Source organism: Tubulanus polymorphus, chromosome 4 (assembly GCF_964204645.1).
Source record: "Tubulanus polymorphus chromosome 4, tnTubPoly1.2, whole genome shotgun sequence".
Classification (NCBI taxonomy): Eukaryota; Metazoa; Nemertea; class Palaeonemertea; order Tubulaniformes; family Tubulanidae; genus Tubulanus; species Tubulanus polymorphus.
The window spans coordinates 22,202,163-22,219,747 of record NC_134028.1 but is presented as its reverse complement, the minus strand read 5'-3'; the positions used below and the strand labels follow the sequence as shown (position 1 = coordinate 22,219,747).

At 40.9% G+C, this 17,585-nt stretch overlaps 4 protein-coding genes across 4 annotated transcripts in view; 3 read left to right on the top strand and 1 right to left on the bottom strand.

Moving 5' to 3' along the window:
- The window catches only part of LOC141904261 (zinc-regulated GTPase metalloprotein activator 1-like), a 54,342-nt gene extending 49,708 nt beyond the window's left edge, over window positions 1-4,634 (bottom strand). Inside the window, exon 1 of the mRNA XM_074792832.1 lies at window positions 4,495-4,634. The gene's annotated coding sequence lies outside the window, so the exon portion shown is untranslated. The remainder of the gene's footprint in view (window positions 1-4,494) is intronic.
- Window positions 165-2,121, top strand: LOC141904446 (uncharacterized). Its single transcript, XM_074793035.1, has 6 exons — window positions 165-340; window positions 759-873; window positions 974-1,115; window positions 1,371-1,493; window positions 1,572-1,666; window positions 1,949-2,121. Exons 1-6 carry the CDS (start codon window positions 165-167, stop codon window positions 2,057-2,059), a joined length of 762 nt encoding a protein of 253 aa, XP_074649136.1. The 3' UTR covers window positions 2,060-2,121.
- Window positions 2,431-4,167, top strand: LOC141904263 (uncharacterized). Its single transcript, XM_074792835.1, has 6 exons — window positions 2,431-2,615; window positions 2,800-2,914; window positions 3,013-3,151; window positions 3,379-3,501; window positions 3,649-3,743; window positions 4,038-4,167. The coding sequence occupies exons 1-6, from the start codon at window positions 2,437-2,439 to the stop codon at window positions 4,152-4,154; spliced, it is 768 nt and encodes a 255-aa protein (XP_074648936.1). The 5' UTR covers window positions 2,431-2,436; the 3' UTR covers window positions 4,155-4,167.
- Window positions 4,369-13,726, top strand: LOC141904445 (uncharacterized). Its single transcript, XM_074793034.1, has 4 exons — window positions 4,369-4,511; window positions 6,176-7,386; window positions 9,141-10,296; window positions 13,090-13,726. Exons 1-4 carry the CDS (start codon window positions 4,501-4,503, stop codon window positions 13,724-13,726), a joined length of 3,015 nt encoding a protein of 1,004 aa, XP_074649135.1. The 5' UTR covers window positions 4,369-4,500.
- Window positions 13,727-17,585: the final 3,859 nt, after the last annotated feature.

Below are 17,585 nucleotides of genomic sequence, written 5' to 3'. Positions count from 1 at the left end.
ATCTCACGCGTTTTATGTGAATTGACACAACTGCGACGTGGCATTAAGTTTTATCTGTTTATTCGGTATGATGTGATTGATAACCGGGTTTTGTATAAAAAAAGGGCCGCTTTGTAGTCCAGCAAATATCATTTTCTGTATTTTTATCACAAGCTTCTAATACAATGCAAATATTTGTTTTCGCTGTTCTTGTCGGTTCGGTGTTCTCGGCACCAGCCGAAAGTGATAGCGGTTGTGGCTGCCTGGCATGGAAATATACAGGACGTTTCGACTTCAAAATCGAGACTCTGACGTATATAGATGAGCCATTGAACTTTACCGATACCAGATACACCGGGTTGTAAGTTTAATCAAATCAGTCTGAATTTTTTTATCAAAGGGATGCTAGCTTATTCCAGTGATAGCCGATTTTAATTCTATCATACATATTCTGATGGATATTGGTTAAAAGCAGTATTATAGGGATTCCTTTCTTTTTATCGAATTCAAGTATTCTTACACACTGTATTTGCAAAAGTTGGTTGGAAAACGCACCCTTATCTAATGCAAATTTTTTATCTTAAAAAAGGGATTGACCCTGTTGTTTATTTGATTGGTCGAATTCGTTTGATTTAGTGTCCCTTACAAACTCAACACACCTGCTGGGAGCTAAACTAGTGCAAGTTTTAGCGCATACATCGCGACTTGTGCTGGAGACGGCACCCCACCGGGTTCGAAGTCCCTGCATGAGATGACATGTCGTTGTTCTATTATTGCAGCTATGATATCGATGTGTCGAATAAATACATATTTTTCAAAATATGGAATGCCGACTTCTCAACGGGCAAGAAGGACAAGTTTGTATTTGATATAATTGCAGATCTAAAAACATTTGTAAGAATGCAACACTAAAAACAATCCACCAAATAAATTCAATTGTAATTCAACTGGACACCAATTTTAAAACGGATGTATACCTGTGCTGTATTTGCAGAATTTACAAATCGTCCCGGAAGGCGGAGAAGACTGTTTGAATGCTGGTATTAATAGCCGCCAGTTAGAAATATTGGAAGATCTCTACAAGCAGACCGCCGAGAGTAATCCTGGTGAAGTTTCAAAATTTTGGTGCGCCATACGTGAGTATTTACTATTTTTTTAAAAACAAAACAATCATTTTTGAGTACGAAGAATTCATTTTCTTAAAGATCGGCTACGAAAGTACGTACAATGCGCAATGACCCCAATCAACAACCATTACCGCCTTCGACCCTGGTCCCACAGAGGGCAACTGATTCAACCAGTTGGAGCGAGGATGGGTCCTTATCACTATATGAACTGGAGATAGAACATCTTAGATATACTGTAAATGTTTAATGTTTCGATGATTGCAGGTGATTATGCTACGAAGAAAACAGTGGGAGATTCCGTCGTATACGTTCTCCCTGAAGAAAAAGGATCCATTTCCTACGACGCAAAATCATGTCTACTATCAGAAATATCTGTTGGGGCTTCCGGTGAGTCGCGTAGGCAATAACTGGTCAATATATGCGAGGCCGCAGCTTTGATAACCTCTTTATTCCATTAATTTCAAGGATCATATCGGCTTAAATTCAAAGAAGACAGAAGCGCCAATTACCCACGACCGCGTGTTTGCGCAAAACCACCTACCCAATACGAAGATCTCGACGTAAGTAGAATCTAATCACTCGATCCTCGAAATTTCTTTCAATTAAAACAAAAACGCCAAAGGGAAAACGTACGGTGGATGATTAAAACGTTTATTTCTGACAGCTTCGAAGTTTTGAAATAAATTCCCTAATTATCATCAACTATTTTTTTTTCTTTCGCGAAAACTGAGATTGATATCAGAACTGAGCCGAAAGAAATGATTTGTTTACTCTTTTGAAACGTCATTTCTCTTTTGATATCTATTGTGGTTTTTTCCATAGCCGTTTTCATCCTTTTTCAGGCCAACTTGTTGATTAAACTGCTTCTGAGGCTTTTACCAGCTGACAGGGTTAACGACGTCCTACTCAAACAACTGCTTGGCATGTCGAAAATTATTATGTCATCGAAATAAAAAGGCTCGAATCCACGAGATATCGACAATAAGAACGTCTGAAAATGTCTATCATCTTTATCTGTGACGTTAAAATCTAATTCATATATTTTGTGCTTTGATAACCATCAAATAAATCAAATCGAATCGGGCAATGACTTAGATGTACTTATATATTCATAACCAACATATCGGACGATATTTTCAACCTTGGTGATGAAAAAAACAGATATCTCACGCGTTTTATGTGAATTGACACAACTGCGACGAGGCATTAAGTTTTATCTGTTCATCCGGTATGATGTGATTGATAACCGAGTTCTGTATATAAAAAGAACAGTCGCTTTGTAGTCCAGCAAATATAATTTTCTGTATTTTTATTATAAGATTTTAATACGATGCAGGTATTTCTATTTTTCGCTGTTCTTGTCGGTTCGGTGTTCTCGGCACCAGCCGAAAGTGAGAGCGATTGTGGCTGCCTGGCATGGAAATATACAGGACGTTTCGACTTCAAAATCGAGACTTCGTCGTATTTAGATGAACCGTTGAACTTTACCAACACCAGATACGCCGGGTTGTAAGTTAAATCAAATCAGTCTGAACGTTTGAATTTCTTGATTCGGTGTCCCTGACAAACCCGCCACACCTGCCGGGAGCGAAACTAGTGCAAGTTTCAGCGCATACATCGTGGCTTGTGAGTCGGCACCCAATCGGGTTCTAGTTACTGCATGAGATGCCATGACGTAGTTCTATTATTGCAGCTATGATATCGATGTGCCGAATAAATACGTATTTTTCAAAATATGGAATGCCGACTTCGTAACGGGCAAGAAGGACAAGTTCGTATTTGATATAACTGCAGATCTAAATACATTAGTAAGAATGCAGCAAAACTAATCCACCAGATAACTTCAATTGTAATTTCAACTGGAAACCAATGTTAAAACTCATAAATACCTGTGCTGTATTTGCAGCATTTACAAATCGTCCCGGAAGGCGGAGAAGACTGTTTGAATGCTGAGGTTGATAGCCGGCAGTCAGAAATATTAAAAGATTTGTTCAAACAGAATACGGGTAACCCTGGTGAAGTTTCAAGATTTTGGTGCGCCATACGTGAGTATTCACTGTATTCTCTATGAATGTAAAATTCATTTTCTTAAAAATCGGCTACAAAAGTACGTACAATTCGCAATGACCCTAATCAACAACCATTATCGCTTTTCCCGGGTACCACAGAGGACTAACTGATTTCACCAGTTGGAGCGAGGATGGGTCCTTATCACTATGTGGAGATAGAAAATCTTAGATATTCTGTAAATGTTTAATTTCTATGATTGCAGGTGATTATGCTACGAAGAAAACAGTGGGAGATTCTGTCGTATTCGTTTTCCCAGAAGAAAAAGGATACGCTTCCTACGACGCAAAAACATGTCTTCTATCAGAATTATCTATTGGGACTCCCGGTTAGTAGCGTGAAGGAGCTTCAGTTATAACAAACGAAAAACTGTGGTCAATAATGCGAGGCCGCGGTTTTCATAACCTATTCATTCGCGCAATAGTGTCGCATCCACATTGAACATCAATCTATAAATATTTCCATTATTTTTAAGGATCATATCGGCTCAAATTCAAGGAAGACAGAAGCGGCAATTATCCACAGCCGGGTGTTTGCCCGAAACCACCGACCAAATACGAAGATCTCGACGTAAGTAGAATCTAATCGGTTCATCCTCGAAATTTCTTTAGATTTAAACAAACAAAAACGTCAAATTTTCAAAACACGACGTTGCCTCTTAGAAAAACTGAAAGGGAAATTAATAAGGAAACGACTGGTGATTGTGATTAAAACGTTTATGGCGGTTTCGAAGAAAATAATTTCCCGCTAATCATCTTACTGTGGGTTTTTATTTTGTTGCGAAATACTGAGATACTTAATATGAGAACAAGCCGAAAGACATAACTTGTGATTTTTTCCACACGGCGTTTTCTCCTTTTTCAGTTCAACTTGTTGACGAAACTGCTTCTGAGACTTTTACCAGCTGATAGGCTTAACGACGACCAACTTAAACAACTGCTTGGCATGTCGAAAATTATTATGTCAATGAGAGGGCGATAATTTGAACGTGTGACAAATTTCACAATCATCTTTAGCTGTGTCAATAAATCTAATTTTGATTGAATTTGTGTTTATTTATGAAAATATTATTAATTGGATTGAATTTGAAAACCAAATTTAATTTGATTGAATTGTTCGGGATCGGAAGTTTTTTGCGGAACATGCTGCGAATTTGCTGTATACAAATTCAATCGAATTTGTTGTTTATTACGAATGACGATGAAAAGATGATTTGTGGCCAGGTTTTCTACGTCGTTCGACAAAATAATCATCAGTAAAAGCGGGAACATCAACAGCAGCTTCGCGTTTATATACGAGGATTCATTATTATAATACATACAGAAACATGTCAAGCAGGTTTGTTGGTTGTGCATGATTGGTCTTACTCCTTCTCTATCATCTGTCTACTGGGGACCCATCTCTCTGACAGGGATTCAACACACCAACTGACTAGTGTAATCATCGCAGCCCTGTGCCCCTGCTCCGTCTTGGTGTTGTCAGCTAGGGCAGGCCTAGTCAAAGTCAGTTGAGTCTAGTAGCTAGCCGTCGTTCCACAAACAACTGTTGTTAGGGAACCCGTAACAACGGCTGGTATTAAGACGGGGCTCGTCACGAGCTGGTGCAGCCTGCCTGGATACTATGTGATCACAATTCAACATCCATTTGTTAATTCAAGAATCTTGTGTAGAAATCCAGTCAGTGACAGTGTGGACTAATGTCTATTTATTAATTGATGAGACCTGTTTTTCTGGGATATTTTGCTTACTTTTTGGGGTACATACCTCATTTATGGTGACAATGTAAAAATTCAAGAAATTTGACAAAATGGAGGATTTTCTCTCTCATTCAATTGGACTTAAGGAGTCTTTTTGCCAATCCATCTAATTGGTACAGAACTGGAAATATATCGGATATTCAGTTGTTGTCCGCGATTTTTGGCATTCTGTTAAGACATAAATGAGGTATGTACCCCAAAAAGTAAGCAAAATATCCAAGAAAAACAGGTCTCATCAATTAATAAATAGACATTAGTTGGTAACTGGACTGCGATAGTCAGTAACTTGACTGGTTTAGTCAACCAGAACTGTGGTTTAGTCCTAGTTAGTTACCTAATCGTTGATAAGCTTTATATAATCGGATGGTCGCATACCTTGTGGTTTGTGAAAATATCCGATTGTGAAACTAAACCACAGACAGGTTACTGACTAGTTTAGTCCGTAACCGGACTGTGGCTTAGTGAGTAGCTGGACTACGGTTTAGTCAGTTGCCGGACTGCAGTTTAGTTAGTTTGGAATGCTTTAGCTTATTGCTAGAATATCCAAGTTCTGTGTGTGACGAGTCCGCCCTGTCAGTGTGCTGAACCCTTGTCATTGTGTTGAACCGCTGTCAGTGTGATGAACCCCTGTCAGTTGGGTTCCTGTCAGTGTGATGTATTTTCGCCTTTTTCGTAGTTTTGATTTGCATGCGCAAACTGATGATTCCTTATTCCTTCAGCCCTTCTTAACTGTTGATTATAATTTGTAATCCTCATATATTCTTTTGTTGATTATTTCTTACTGAATTAATCTCGCTGATACTAAATTAAACATTTCGCATACTTTAATGAATGATATTGCATTAGTGCGCTGAAAGGCCTATAGTGGGGGATTTGAGGATTTACGTGGCTCCGAATTCAGTGTATGCAAATGAATGTCGAAGTGCATTGAAGTGTAGAGAATCCCACACTGATAAGAAGTCTGAAAAAATTTCCTTTTAGCTAATAATCTATTGATTTGACATTTCGACTATAACTTACCCGAGTGATAGTCATCTTCAGGAATACTGGTCATGGGTCTTATATAAGGCTGCAGTGATTGACTCACTTCTATCAACAAATCAACAATATGTTCAACTTCTAAATGTGCGCGTCAATATCGCACCTTCACGCGGCACTAAAATTAAATTCCGTGTTTGCCTACTTGAACATCCTACGCTACTTGAATCATGAAATACTGATTATAGGGCGATCAATTGTTTTCTAGGCTCATCGAAGCGGCGAATAAGAACGATGTAGATCTACTGTATATGGCCCTACGCGGTGAACTGGGACCCGTTACCGAAGAGGAACTGGACAATGCCCTCGTGCGTGCAGCCGTCAACGGCAACACGAAGAGCGTGCACGTTTTACTAGAAAACGGCGCCAACCCTGACGCCGCCGACTGCGACGGCGAATCGCCGCTAATGTTAGCCACTGCCAACAGTAAAGTCAGCGTCGTTCGTCTGTTGTTACATTACGGCTGCAACGTCAACCATCGCAGCGACCACAGCCGAAACGCGATGCATCTGGCCGCGTGGACCGGCAATCTTTACCTAGTGAAACTGCTGCTCGAACGCGGCGGCCTGATGAACGTGCGCGAGAAGTACGGCGACGTGCCGCTGATGTTGGCCACTCTGGCCGGCTACGACGAGGTCGTCGAATTTCTCATCGGCAAGAAATGCGACGTGAACGTCGTCAACTACGACAACGACAGCCCGTTACACTACGCCGCTCGTAAAGGTCACCTGAAATGCGCGGCCGCTTTGCTGGACGCGGGCGCGAAAATCAACGCGCAGAACAACTGGGGCTACACGCCGTTGATGCTGGCCGTGTGCGAGGCGCGCGAGAAAATGACGAAATACCTACTGGCGCGACCGGGCGTTAACGTGAAGAAGAGTTGTCAGGGTTGGCGCACGGCGCTTCATTACGCCGTACGTAGCGGTCTGACCGAGATCCTCGACGCGCTGATCGATAGCGGCGCGTTCATAGACGTCGTCGACTCGACCGGCAATACCCCGCTCATCGAGGCCGTCTATCACGATCACTTAGACGCCGTGAAACTGTTAGCGAAGGGAAGCTGCAACGTGAATATTACGGGACAAAGCGCCATCAAGGGTAAATGGTGTAAGTGTACGCCGTTGGATATAGCGCTCGATCGCGGCCATTACGCCGTCGCTAAGGTGCTCCTGCTGTCCGGTAACATGCCCAAACTGCACCACCCGGCCGTCATGCACGAGATTCCCGATCGCTTGGCCGATCGACGAGAACTTCTCGACTTTTTCGTCGACCGGTTTTGTTCGGCGAAGAGTTTGTCGGAGATTTGTCGCGGCGCCATCCGGCGTAGTTTAGGCCGCCGCGCACAGACGAAAATAGACGCGTTGCCTTTACCGAAACGATTACTGAGCTACATCAAACTGGACGATATTGACGATATTAGTGTCGATTGTTAAATTTCACGCAATCGGCGAAAAAAATTGATACCTTGTTTCTCATTTCTCTTCAGCTTAAAATGAACCCGCCCGACCGCCTATCATCCTGTACATTACCTTCTTTTTAAAAAGATCGCGATCAATTTTACCATAACACACCCGACAGCTATAGAAATGAACTGATTACAAATTGTATTTACATTTTAAAAAGTGACCCGGCCGATTAGGAGAAACAATGTATCATTTTTGTGAAGCCATATTAGCGACTCGTTGAAGCTGTCCGGACTGCTGTAAACATGAACCGAGAAACAAATCTGTAAATCCGAAAGATTGATTTTTCCCGGGGTTTTTTAAAGGTTTTTTATACTCAGAATTTGTAGAACGTTAAGTTGTTTATATCACCCGAAGTGAGAGGGTAAAAACCTGTTTGAACAGATATGCTAAATCTCTATTTGCATGACTCGAGAGCTGTTGTTTGCATAATATTTATTGCCAGTCCTCGCTTTATTTTTATTGCTTGTTCGTTTGTTGAATTTTATACTAAACGTTTTTAAGCTTCTTAAAAAAAACTTGATTAAACTGTGATAAGATACAAAAATATGTCACGAGTAAATGTGAATTTCATTCGTTTTCCTTTTTTTTGTCATGGACCAGATTTTGCTTTAACGAAGTTATGCATGCAGCCTCTTGTTTTCTTTCCCCGGCCGAGATGTTTCGAAGGAAATACAAAAACCTCGTTATATCGACTATCCTAGTATTTCATCCCGAAGGACCATGTTAATAATTTCATACTGAATCGAGCTATCGATTATACAATGGAACCTCGATAAAGCGAATTTCACGGGACCAGACAACATGTTCTTCAAAACCGATAGTTCGTCATATCCAGTATGAAATTAATCAAATATTCTTACTTGGGACGGAATTCTATATATTTGTAAATATCCGATGAATCGTCGAATCCGAGTTCGTCATAGCGAGGTTCCGCTGCATGAAGTTATAACGAACAGATTTTCCGGTCCCCTAAAGTTTATTATAACGAGATTCCGCTGTAATTGGTTTACTATCCATGGAACTTAACGAATAGGTTCCGTGTACTGATTTAAACTGTGGTATATCCTGTCTCAATGAAATACCACGATGAAACTGGCCAAAATGACCACAACTAAAAATTTCCATCTGTTCCAAACCAGCCCATAAAATCGGAGGTTTAAGGCGCTCTGAACGGTCGAAGCTACCAGATTCTACGAACTCATAAAAGAGTAAACCCCAAATTACATGGACTGACTAAATACGTGTGTCTGAACTTTGAACAGAATCGTTAAGAGGGGTAACCTCAAAACATGAAAAGCCAATCCATTGATATTATAACATGAAAATAGAAATAGTCTGTAACGTAATAAGTTATTTACGTAAGGTAGCGCCATCTGTCATTATTGCAAAGGCTGCTAGTGCCTCGATAAAACCGTTTTACCTCAAATGTCTACTACGCCATCAGGTTCTGACGTTACCCAAAACAAGGGTTTAAGTTCTCACCTCGTATTTCTGAATTCGGAGTTACTATTATTCATCGTTTTAACCCAAATATTACACCAAATAATTTGATATTCTAGAACAGATTCCTGAATTCGGAATCATTATTATTCATCGGTTTTCGTCCAAGTATTACACCAAATATATTTTGACATTCTAGAACCGATTCCTGCTTCGATTAAACAAGAACTCGGTTTATATTATGTTGCAGACTACTGTATGCTGTAGAGTCGGATGACGGGGCTCTGGTCACCAGTCTCCTGACCGAACGGGCGCCGTCGCAGGATGACTTGGACGAGGCACTAGCGGCAAGCATCAAACACTCGAGATCGTTTACCGAACAGTTACTGGCGGCCGGTGCGCGACCGAACGGGTTACCGGTAATCACGGCTATACGACAAAATAAACCAGACGTCGTACAATTACTGTTAAAACACGGCTGCAAAATATCCGAAAACCTTTTCGCTTTACAGATCGCTGCTCATTCCGGCGCGTTCGAATGCGTTAAGATACTGACGAAATTAGGCGCAAGTTTGGAACCGACGCTTGAGCACGGATTAACGCCCGTGATGGCGGCCGTGAAAGGCGGCGACTTTCACGAAATCGTCGAATACCTGATCAAGAAAGGATGCGACGTCGACGTGACGAACCACAGCGGCGAAAACGCCTTGCATTTCGCCGCTCGTCACGGTCACGTCAACTGCGTCAAGGTCCTCCTGCGCGAACACGCCGATCTATACGCGACCACTAACTGGGGTTATACCCCTCTGAAAATAGCCGTCGCGCAAAATCAAATCGACGTCATCGAACTGATTATGAGCAAGAATACGTTTTACAAGTTTCGCCAGGATAAGTCGCTGTTGCACTGCGCCGCTCGGTACAGCCATCTGGAAGCGATCGATATCCTGATGGGAAACCACGCCGTTTCGATCGAGCAGAAAAACGCGTCGAATCAAACGCCGTTTCTCGTCGCTGTCTACCACAGCCGCAAGGACTCGATGCTTCGATTACTGCGACGCGGCTGTAAAATCACCACGAACGCGTTTCCGATTCACCCTCGATTACAAACGGTTAATTCTAATTCGGCTACGGTTTTAGATTTAGCTTTAGATCTGAGAGAATTCGATTCTGTGCGGATGATTTTGCTCGCGTCGACCTTTCATGCTAGTCATTTGAAACATGTAAATCTCGTTTCTGATTTCGGTAAGATTCTAGACGATAGTCAGCTACGTTGGTTCGTGGAACGCATTCACGGTACGCCGAGACTTGCCGAACTTTGCCGAATGGCAATCCGAAGGTATATGTGCCGCAAATTGGATAGAATTCTGCTTTTGCCGCTTCCGAAAGCTTTGTGCGGTTACCTTGATTTCGAAGATTTAGAAAGGTTATCAAAATAGACTATGAATAACTCTAATTGTTTGATGTCTATATCAACTTGCTTCTGAGGACATCGATGACCTAGCTCTGTCAGTTCTGGAAGTACATACCTGCGGTTAGTCTTAATAGGACCAGCAGAGATAAATAGATAGATAAAAAAGAGGCAAATAATCAATGTTCTAGTTCAACTGCCCAATTGTGCTGGTCCTGCTAAGACTATAGTGTCAGGTATGTACTACTAAAACTGACTGAACTGGACCAAAAAAGGTGGAAAAAGGCATTAGTTGAAATGGCGTCACTCGGGGTCGTCGGTTGGAGGAGCCAAGCCCTGGTGCGCGAGGAAGGCAAGCAATGCGCGTGTCTCCAGAAAAAAAAATAACAGTTTTAATGTAATTCACTGTTTAAATGGACCCGCTTTTACATTTTGCTTCAATGGCTTGAATTTTATCATAAATACATGAATAACCATTCATCAATCAAGGATTCGTGGGTTCGAATCCGGGTAGCGAAAGAGTTTTCTGGCAGGAGGTTCTACTCAGGAGTTGAACCCGTGATTGATACCTCCCCTTTAATGGCGAGGGGAAAAGGATCAATGAATTGAATGTTGCTTGCTATCTTGCATCAGAAATGGTATGTCTCACATCCTACGCTTAGGAAAAGCCAGCTTCTGAAACGCTTATACCAAATATGTCTTCCTTCGCCACCCCCCCCCCCGAACCTGATGGCATCGAGATTGCCACGGTACGAAACCCTGCCACACTAGACCGAGTGCGCAACTACATACGCAGCTTAGATGATGTCATTATTAGCCAATCACATATCCCGTTTCATTTTAGCCCGAGTTTTACTCATTTATAGTTCTTCCATGAAATTTACCTCAGCAATTATACAAAGAGCAATCTGATTGGTGCCGCAAGTTTTCGTGCGGCAAAGCTGCGCATAAACCTGCGCACCAAATCTAATCAGGTTAGAATTTCTGTCGAGGGAGGATGTCCTTTGCATGCCGCTGTTTACTTTTTATATGTCCTTGACATTGGTTTCTGGTCTGGATAGTTGAATTGAAATGAACTTAAAGCTTGCTGCGTGTTTAGTAAATTTAATGACTGTTTTTTTATTTACCGATAAAGAACAATTTATACAAAACAAGTAATAAAACTTATATGTATCACAATATAATCCCGTAACATTATATTCTTATCACTCAAAAGGAAAGACTTCACATGTTTCGAATTCGGTTTTGTGGTGATCTAAATACACGTATTATTGGCCGACTCTCCAAAATGAAATAACTCGAGTGATATATAGGAATGGGTCGATATACGGTCAATCTCGGCTATAACGCCAACGTTTGAACCAAGAAAACACGACGAATTGGCGAATTTTGCGTTGAAATGATTTTCTTTTCATCGAATTAGAGCTCGATTTGGCATAGAGTTTGTCCTCGGAAAGGTGTTGGCGTTATTGTGCGCGAAGGCGTTGAAAAGGATGGCGTTATAACGAGTCAGTAATTACATCTTGGTTAAATTCAGATAAATATCCAGAAAAATCTCTTTCCGTGCCGTGTACAACGCTGGTCCCTTGAACTCAGGTTGTTAGAAAGAGTTTTCACTTTGCCACGTCATTCGGCCTGCTGGCTACATTCAAATTTGAAATTTTCGCATCAAATAGATACGATCAACGAAAAATAATCAGGAAGTACTGAATTTTCAAACGCTTCGGATTACTGGTGTGCTGTCCTCGAGAGTTGTGGCCCGTATACCAAACAAACTGTTAGTAGAATGACGAGGGCGCGAGAACAGTGTTTAAGTAAGCGCTGTCCAGACTTTTTAGACTTTACTACAAATGGCTACATATATTACAATATATTTACATTAGAATTACGCACATTTGTATAATACACATAATATATGAATACTGTTATTAATATGAATCATTCGATAATGGTTTGTTGGAAAGCCAAACAAAATATACATATTCTTCATATTAAACAGTAAAAAAGGCGATTACAGAATTCAGCCTGCATATGACACGCTCCAAATACAGAAGAAAATAAGACGAAAATGAATCATTCACGTATCGATTCAGTTGAATTAGATAAAAAATCGGATTTCTGTAAAAACTTCACCAAACTGAAAGTTATGCAACTGTCAATTTACTGTCTGCACCAAAAAAACCGCCAGACACTGCTATATCAGTACACATCTTCACCAGACGATTTGCTGCCAGTGCCCATCCCTTCAGACAGTCTGACTGTCTCTACCCACCCTCTTAGACTACGCCAGGTTTCCTCCTCTGCGCCGGAGGCGTGATGTTAACATTTCTACTCGACCTCACAGACGCGCAGATGTACCATCACCACGCGTAGAAAACGATCTGGTGCAAACTTCACCCATCACATGGTGTGATTGTCCGAGTTTCGTACAGGATGTTTACAGGCAGCAGATCGATCGACACCTGCATGAATCCCACAAATTTTCATTCATTCCTCCATCTCTCGTCGGAAACTGATATCCGACGTTGACATCGGAAATGATTGAAGGACATTCCGGTCGCTACAAGTTGGTACGAGCGCTCATAATATCAGTTTACCGAACGCTTTCACGGCCACGGAATATACATTTGAATTCACAGGAAAATGATCAGGAATGAGTCTGTCCGTAGTTTTGAGTCAGTTTCTGCCGAAGAAATATTTTTTGTTTCGAATTTAACATCCGTAATTAAGTTTAAACTAAACGTTTTCGAGAAGAAAAACAAAAACTGCTTCACCTATGTAATGTATATACTTATATATAACTTGTAGCACGGTCGTGAAAATAGCCGTCGCGCAAAATCAAATCGACGTCATCGAACTGATTATGAGCAAGAATACGTTTTACAAGTTTCGCCAGGATAAGTCGCTGTTGCACTGCGCCGCTCGGTACAGCCATCTGGAAGCGATCGATATCCTGATGGGAAACCACGCCGTTTCGATCGAGCAGAAAAACGCGTCGAATCAAACGCCGTTTCTCGTCGCTGTCTACCACAGCCGCAAGGACTCGATGCTTCGATTACTGCGACGCGGCTGTAAAATCACCACGAACGCGTTTCCGATTCACCCTCGATTACAAACGGTTAATTCTAATTCGGCTACGGTTTTAGATTTAGCTTTAGATCTGAGAGAATTCGATTCTGTGCGGATGATTTTGCTCGCGTCGACCTTTCATGCTAGTCATTTGAAACATGTAAATCTCGTTTCTGATTTCGGTAAGATTCTAGACGATAGTCAGCTACGTTGGTTCGTGGAACGCATTCACGGTACGCCGAGACTTGCCGAACTTTGCCGAATGGCAATCCGAAGGTATATGTGCCGCAAATTGGATAGAATTCTGCTTTTGCCGCTTCCGAAAGCTTTGTGCGGTTACCTTGATTTCGAAGATTTAGAAAGGTTATCAAAATAGACTATGAATAACTCTAATTGTTTGATGTCTATATCAACTTGCTTCTGAGGACATCGATGACCTAGCTCTGTCAGTTCTGGAAGTACATACCTGCGGTTAGTCTTAATAGGACCAGCAGAGATAAATAGATAGATAAAAAAGAGGCAAATAATCAATGTTCTAGTTCAACTGCCCAATTGTGCTGGTCCTGCTAAGACTATAGTGTCAGGTATGTACTACTAAAACTGACTGAACTGGACCAAAAAAGGTGGAAAAAGGCATTAGTTGAAATGGCGTCACTCGGGGTCGTCGGTTGGAGGAGCCAAGCCCTGGTGCGCGAGGAAGGCAAGCAATGCGCGTGTCTCCAGAAAAAAAAATAACAGTTTTAATGTAATTCACTGTTTAAATGGACCCGCTTTTACATTTTGCTTCAATGGCTTGAATTTTATCATAAATACATGAATAACCATTCATCAATCAAGGATTCGTGGGTTCGAATCCGGGTAGCGAAAGAGTTTTCTGGCAGGAGGTTCTACTCAGGAGTTGAACCCGTGATTGATACCTCCCCTTTAATGGCGAGGGGAAAAGGATCAATGAATTGAATGTTGCTTGCTATCTTGCATCAGAAATGGTATGTCTCACATCCTACGCTTAGGAAAAGCCAGCTTCTGAAACGCTTATACCAAATATGTCTTCCTTCGCCACCCCCCCCCCCCGAACCTGATGGCATCGAGATTGCCACGGTACGAAACCCTGCCACACTAGACCGAGTGCGCAACTACATACGCAGCTTAGATGATGTCATTATTAGCCAATCACATATCCCGTTTCATTTTAGCCCGAGTTTTACTCATTTATAGTTCTTCCATGAAATTTACCTCAGCAATTATACAAAGAGCAATCTGATTGGTGCCGCAAGTTTTCGTGCGGCAAAGCTGCGCATAAACCTGCGCACCAAATCTAATCAGGTTAGAATTTCTGTCGAGGGAGGATGTCCTTTGCATGCCGCTGTTTACTTTTTATATGTCCTTGACATTGGTTTCTGGTCTGGATAGTTGAATTGAAATGAACTTAAAGCTTGCTGCGTGTTTAGTAAATTTAATGACTGTTTTTTTATTTACCGATAAAGAACAATTTATACAAAACAAGTAATAAAACTTATATGTATCACAATATAATCCCGTAACATTATATTCTTATCACTCAAAAGGAAAGACTTCACATGTTTCGAATTCGGTTTTGTGGTGATCTAAATACACGTATTATTGGCCGACTCTCCAAAATGAAATAACTCGAGTGATATATAGGAATGGGTCGATATACGGTCAATCTCGGCTATAACGCCAACGTTTGAACCAAGAAAACACGACGAATTGGCGAATTTTGCGTTGAAATGATTTTCTTTTCATCGAATTAGAGCTCGATTTGGCATAGAGTTTGTCCTCGGAAAGGTGTTGGCGTTATCGTGCGCGAAGGCGTTGAAAAGGATGGCGTTATAACGAGTCAGTAATTACATCTTGGTTAAATTCAGATAAATATCCAGAAAAATCTCTTTCCGTGCCGTGTACAACGCTGGTCCCTTGAACTCAGGTTGTTAGAAAGAGTTTTCACTTTGCCACGTCATTCGGCCTGCTGGCTACATTCAAATTTGAAATTTTCGCATCAAATAGATACGATCAACGAAAAATAATCAGGAAGTACTGAATTTTCAAACGCTTCGGATTACTGGTGTGCTGTCCTCGAGAGTTGTGGCCCGTATACCAAACAAACTGTTAGTAGAATGACGAGGGCGCGAGAACAGTGTTTAAGTAAGCGCTGTCCAGACTTTTTAGACTTTACTACAAATGGCTACATATATTACAATATATTTACATTAGAATTACGCACATTTGTATAACATACATAATATATGAATACTGTTATCAATATGAATCATTCGATAATGGTTTGTTGGAAAGCCAAACAAAATATACATATTCTTCATATTAAACAGTAAAAAAGGCGATTACAGAATTCAGCCTGCATATGACACGCTCCAAATACAGAAGAAAATAAGACGAAAATGAATCATTCACGTATCGATTCAGTTGAATTAGATAAAAAATCGGATTTCTGTAAAAACTTCACCAAACTGAAAGTTATGCAACTGTCAATTTACTGTCTGCACCAAAAAAACCGCCAGACACTGCTATATCAGTACACATCTTCACCAGACGATTTGCTGCCAGTGCCCATCCCTTCAGACAGTCTGACTGTCTCTACCCACCCTCTTAGACTACGCCAGGTTTCCTCCTCTGCGCCGGAGGCGTGATGTTAACATTTCTACTCGACCTCACAGACGCGCATATGTACCATCACCACGCGTAGAAAACGATCTGGTGCAAACTTCACCCATCACATGGTGTGATTGTCCGAGTTTCGTACAGGATGTTTACAGGCAGCAGATCGATCGACACCTGCATGAATCCCACAAATTTTCATTCATTCCTCCATCTCTCGTCGGAAACTGATATCCGACGTTGACATCGGAAATGATTGAAGGACATTCCGGTCGCTACAAGTTGGTACGAGCGCTCATAATATCAGTTTACCGAACGCTTTCACGGCCACGGAATATACATTTGAATTCACAGGAAAATGATCAGGAATTAGTCTGTCCGTAGTTTTGAGTCAGTTTCTGCCGAAGAAATATTTTTTGTTTCGAATTTAACATCCGTAATTAAGTTTAAACTAAACGTTTTCGAGAAGAAAAACAAAAACTGCTTCACCTATGTAATGTATATACTTATATATAACTTGTAGCACGGTCGCTCCTGTTGTTTATAACGGATGACGCTTTACAATAATCTATTTAACAACGATATTCTTTATACAAAAATATACAATTGTTTATGTTTTCTCCGATCGGTTTGTCAATATTTCACCAGAGACTTCGGAACTTACGTTACACCGTACAATAATATCCATATGCATAGATTCGAACCTGACAGCATGGCGTGACTCATGGCGAATTTATCGAAACAACTCAATTCTGAGTAACCCTTCGAGTACTCGACGCATTTATCCAGGGGTATACTCAACTTTGGATACTATACTTACATTACTACGCTCAAGACCATGGTAACCCTGAGTATACCCAGAGAAAAAAATGGCGGCCACTCATACGCACTTCGGCCATATTTGTTGCAACGAAAACCAACATTACTCATTTATCCACTAAGGATACTCGAAATTGAGTTCCCTATACTTGCCGTACCTGGAATTAGGTACGCTTTGATGAATTCGCCTTCTGACGTCGGATGAAACCTGTCCGAATAGACTGGCTTCGTACCGCGTGCAAGTCTAGCGATACGCCATATCGGGTTCGAATCCCGGCGAGGCAGAATGATTTTATTCACTTCCCAATAGTCTTTCTACGTATATACTATATAATATGCGGTTTATTCAAACATATATCTTTTATTATTCATATCTGTACGAAATAGAATATATATGTATATTTGGATACATCAAATTCTCTTCACGTTGGTCGTACGGAGAATATATAATATCGCAGAAAATATATAGTACATATTTTCGTTTTGATAAATTCGTAAATATATCGGTAAGACTTCGCGATAGTTTTCGTCATCTTCGTTACAGCTGATTTCAGCTGATTTTTTTAGAAATATAAAGGTTTTTTGTTTTGAACAGCTGAAGAATGAAAAAATAATTATATATCATTCGAAAGTAAAGTTCCGTTTATATTAAAACACGAATTAAATAACGGACACTAGTCCAGCTATTGTCCCTATAGCTATACATATAGAAGATATTATACACTGTCTAAATTGATATTTGTGATAAATAATGTGTTATTTCTATCGAATAGATAATGTTT

What these genes read in the sequence shown, in the direction of transcription:
- LOC141904446 (XM_074793035.1), top strand. Translation starts at nt 165, where the DNA reads ATGCAAATATTTGTTTTCGCTGTTCTTGTCGGTTCGGTGTTCTCGGCA. An exon ending in AAAATTTTGGTGCGCCATAC is followed by an intron (nt 1,116 to 1,370) that starts GTGAGTATTTAC and finishes CGATGATTGCAG; the next exon opens with GTGATTATGCTACGAAGAAA. An exon ending in AATATCTGTTGGGGCTTCCG is followed by an intron (nt 1,494 to 1,571) that starts GTGAGTCGCGTA and finishes ATTAATTTCAAG; the next exon opens with GATCATATCGGCTTAAATTC.
- LOC141904263 (XM_074792835.1), top strand. Translation starts at nt 2,437, where the DNA reads ATGCAGGTATTTCTATTTTTCGCTGTTCTTGTCGGTTCGGTGTTCTCG. An exon ending in AACACCAGATACGCCGGGTT is followed by an intron (nt 2,616 to 2,799) that starts GTAAGTTAAATC and finishes CTATTATTGCAG; the next exon opens with CTATGATATCGATGTGCCGA. An exon ending in AAGATTTTGGTGCGCCATAC is followed by an intron (nt 3,152 to 3,378) that starts GTGAGTATTCAC and finishes CTATGATTGCAG; the next exon opens with GTGATTATGCTACGAAGAAA.
- LOC141904445 (XM_074793034.1), top strand. An exon ending in GGACGATATTGACGATATTA is followed by an intron (nt 7,387 to 9,140) that starts GTGTCGATTGTT and finishes TGTATGCTGTAG; the next exon opens with AGTCGGATGACGGGGCTCTG. An exon ending in GATTTCGAAGATTTAGAAAG is followed by an intron (nt 10,297 to 13,089) that starts GTTATCAAAATA and finishes TATAACTTGTAG; the next exon opens with CACGGTCGTGAAAATAGCCG.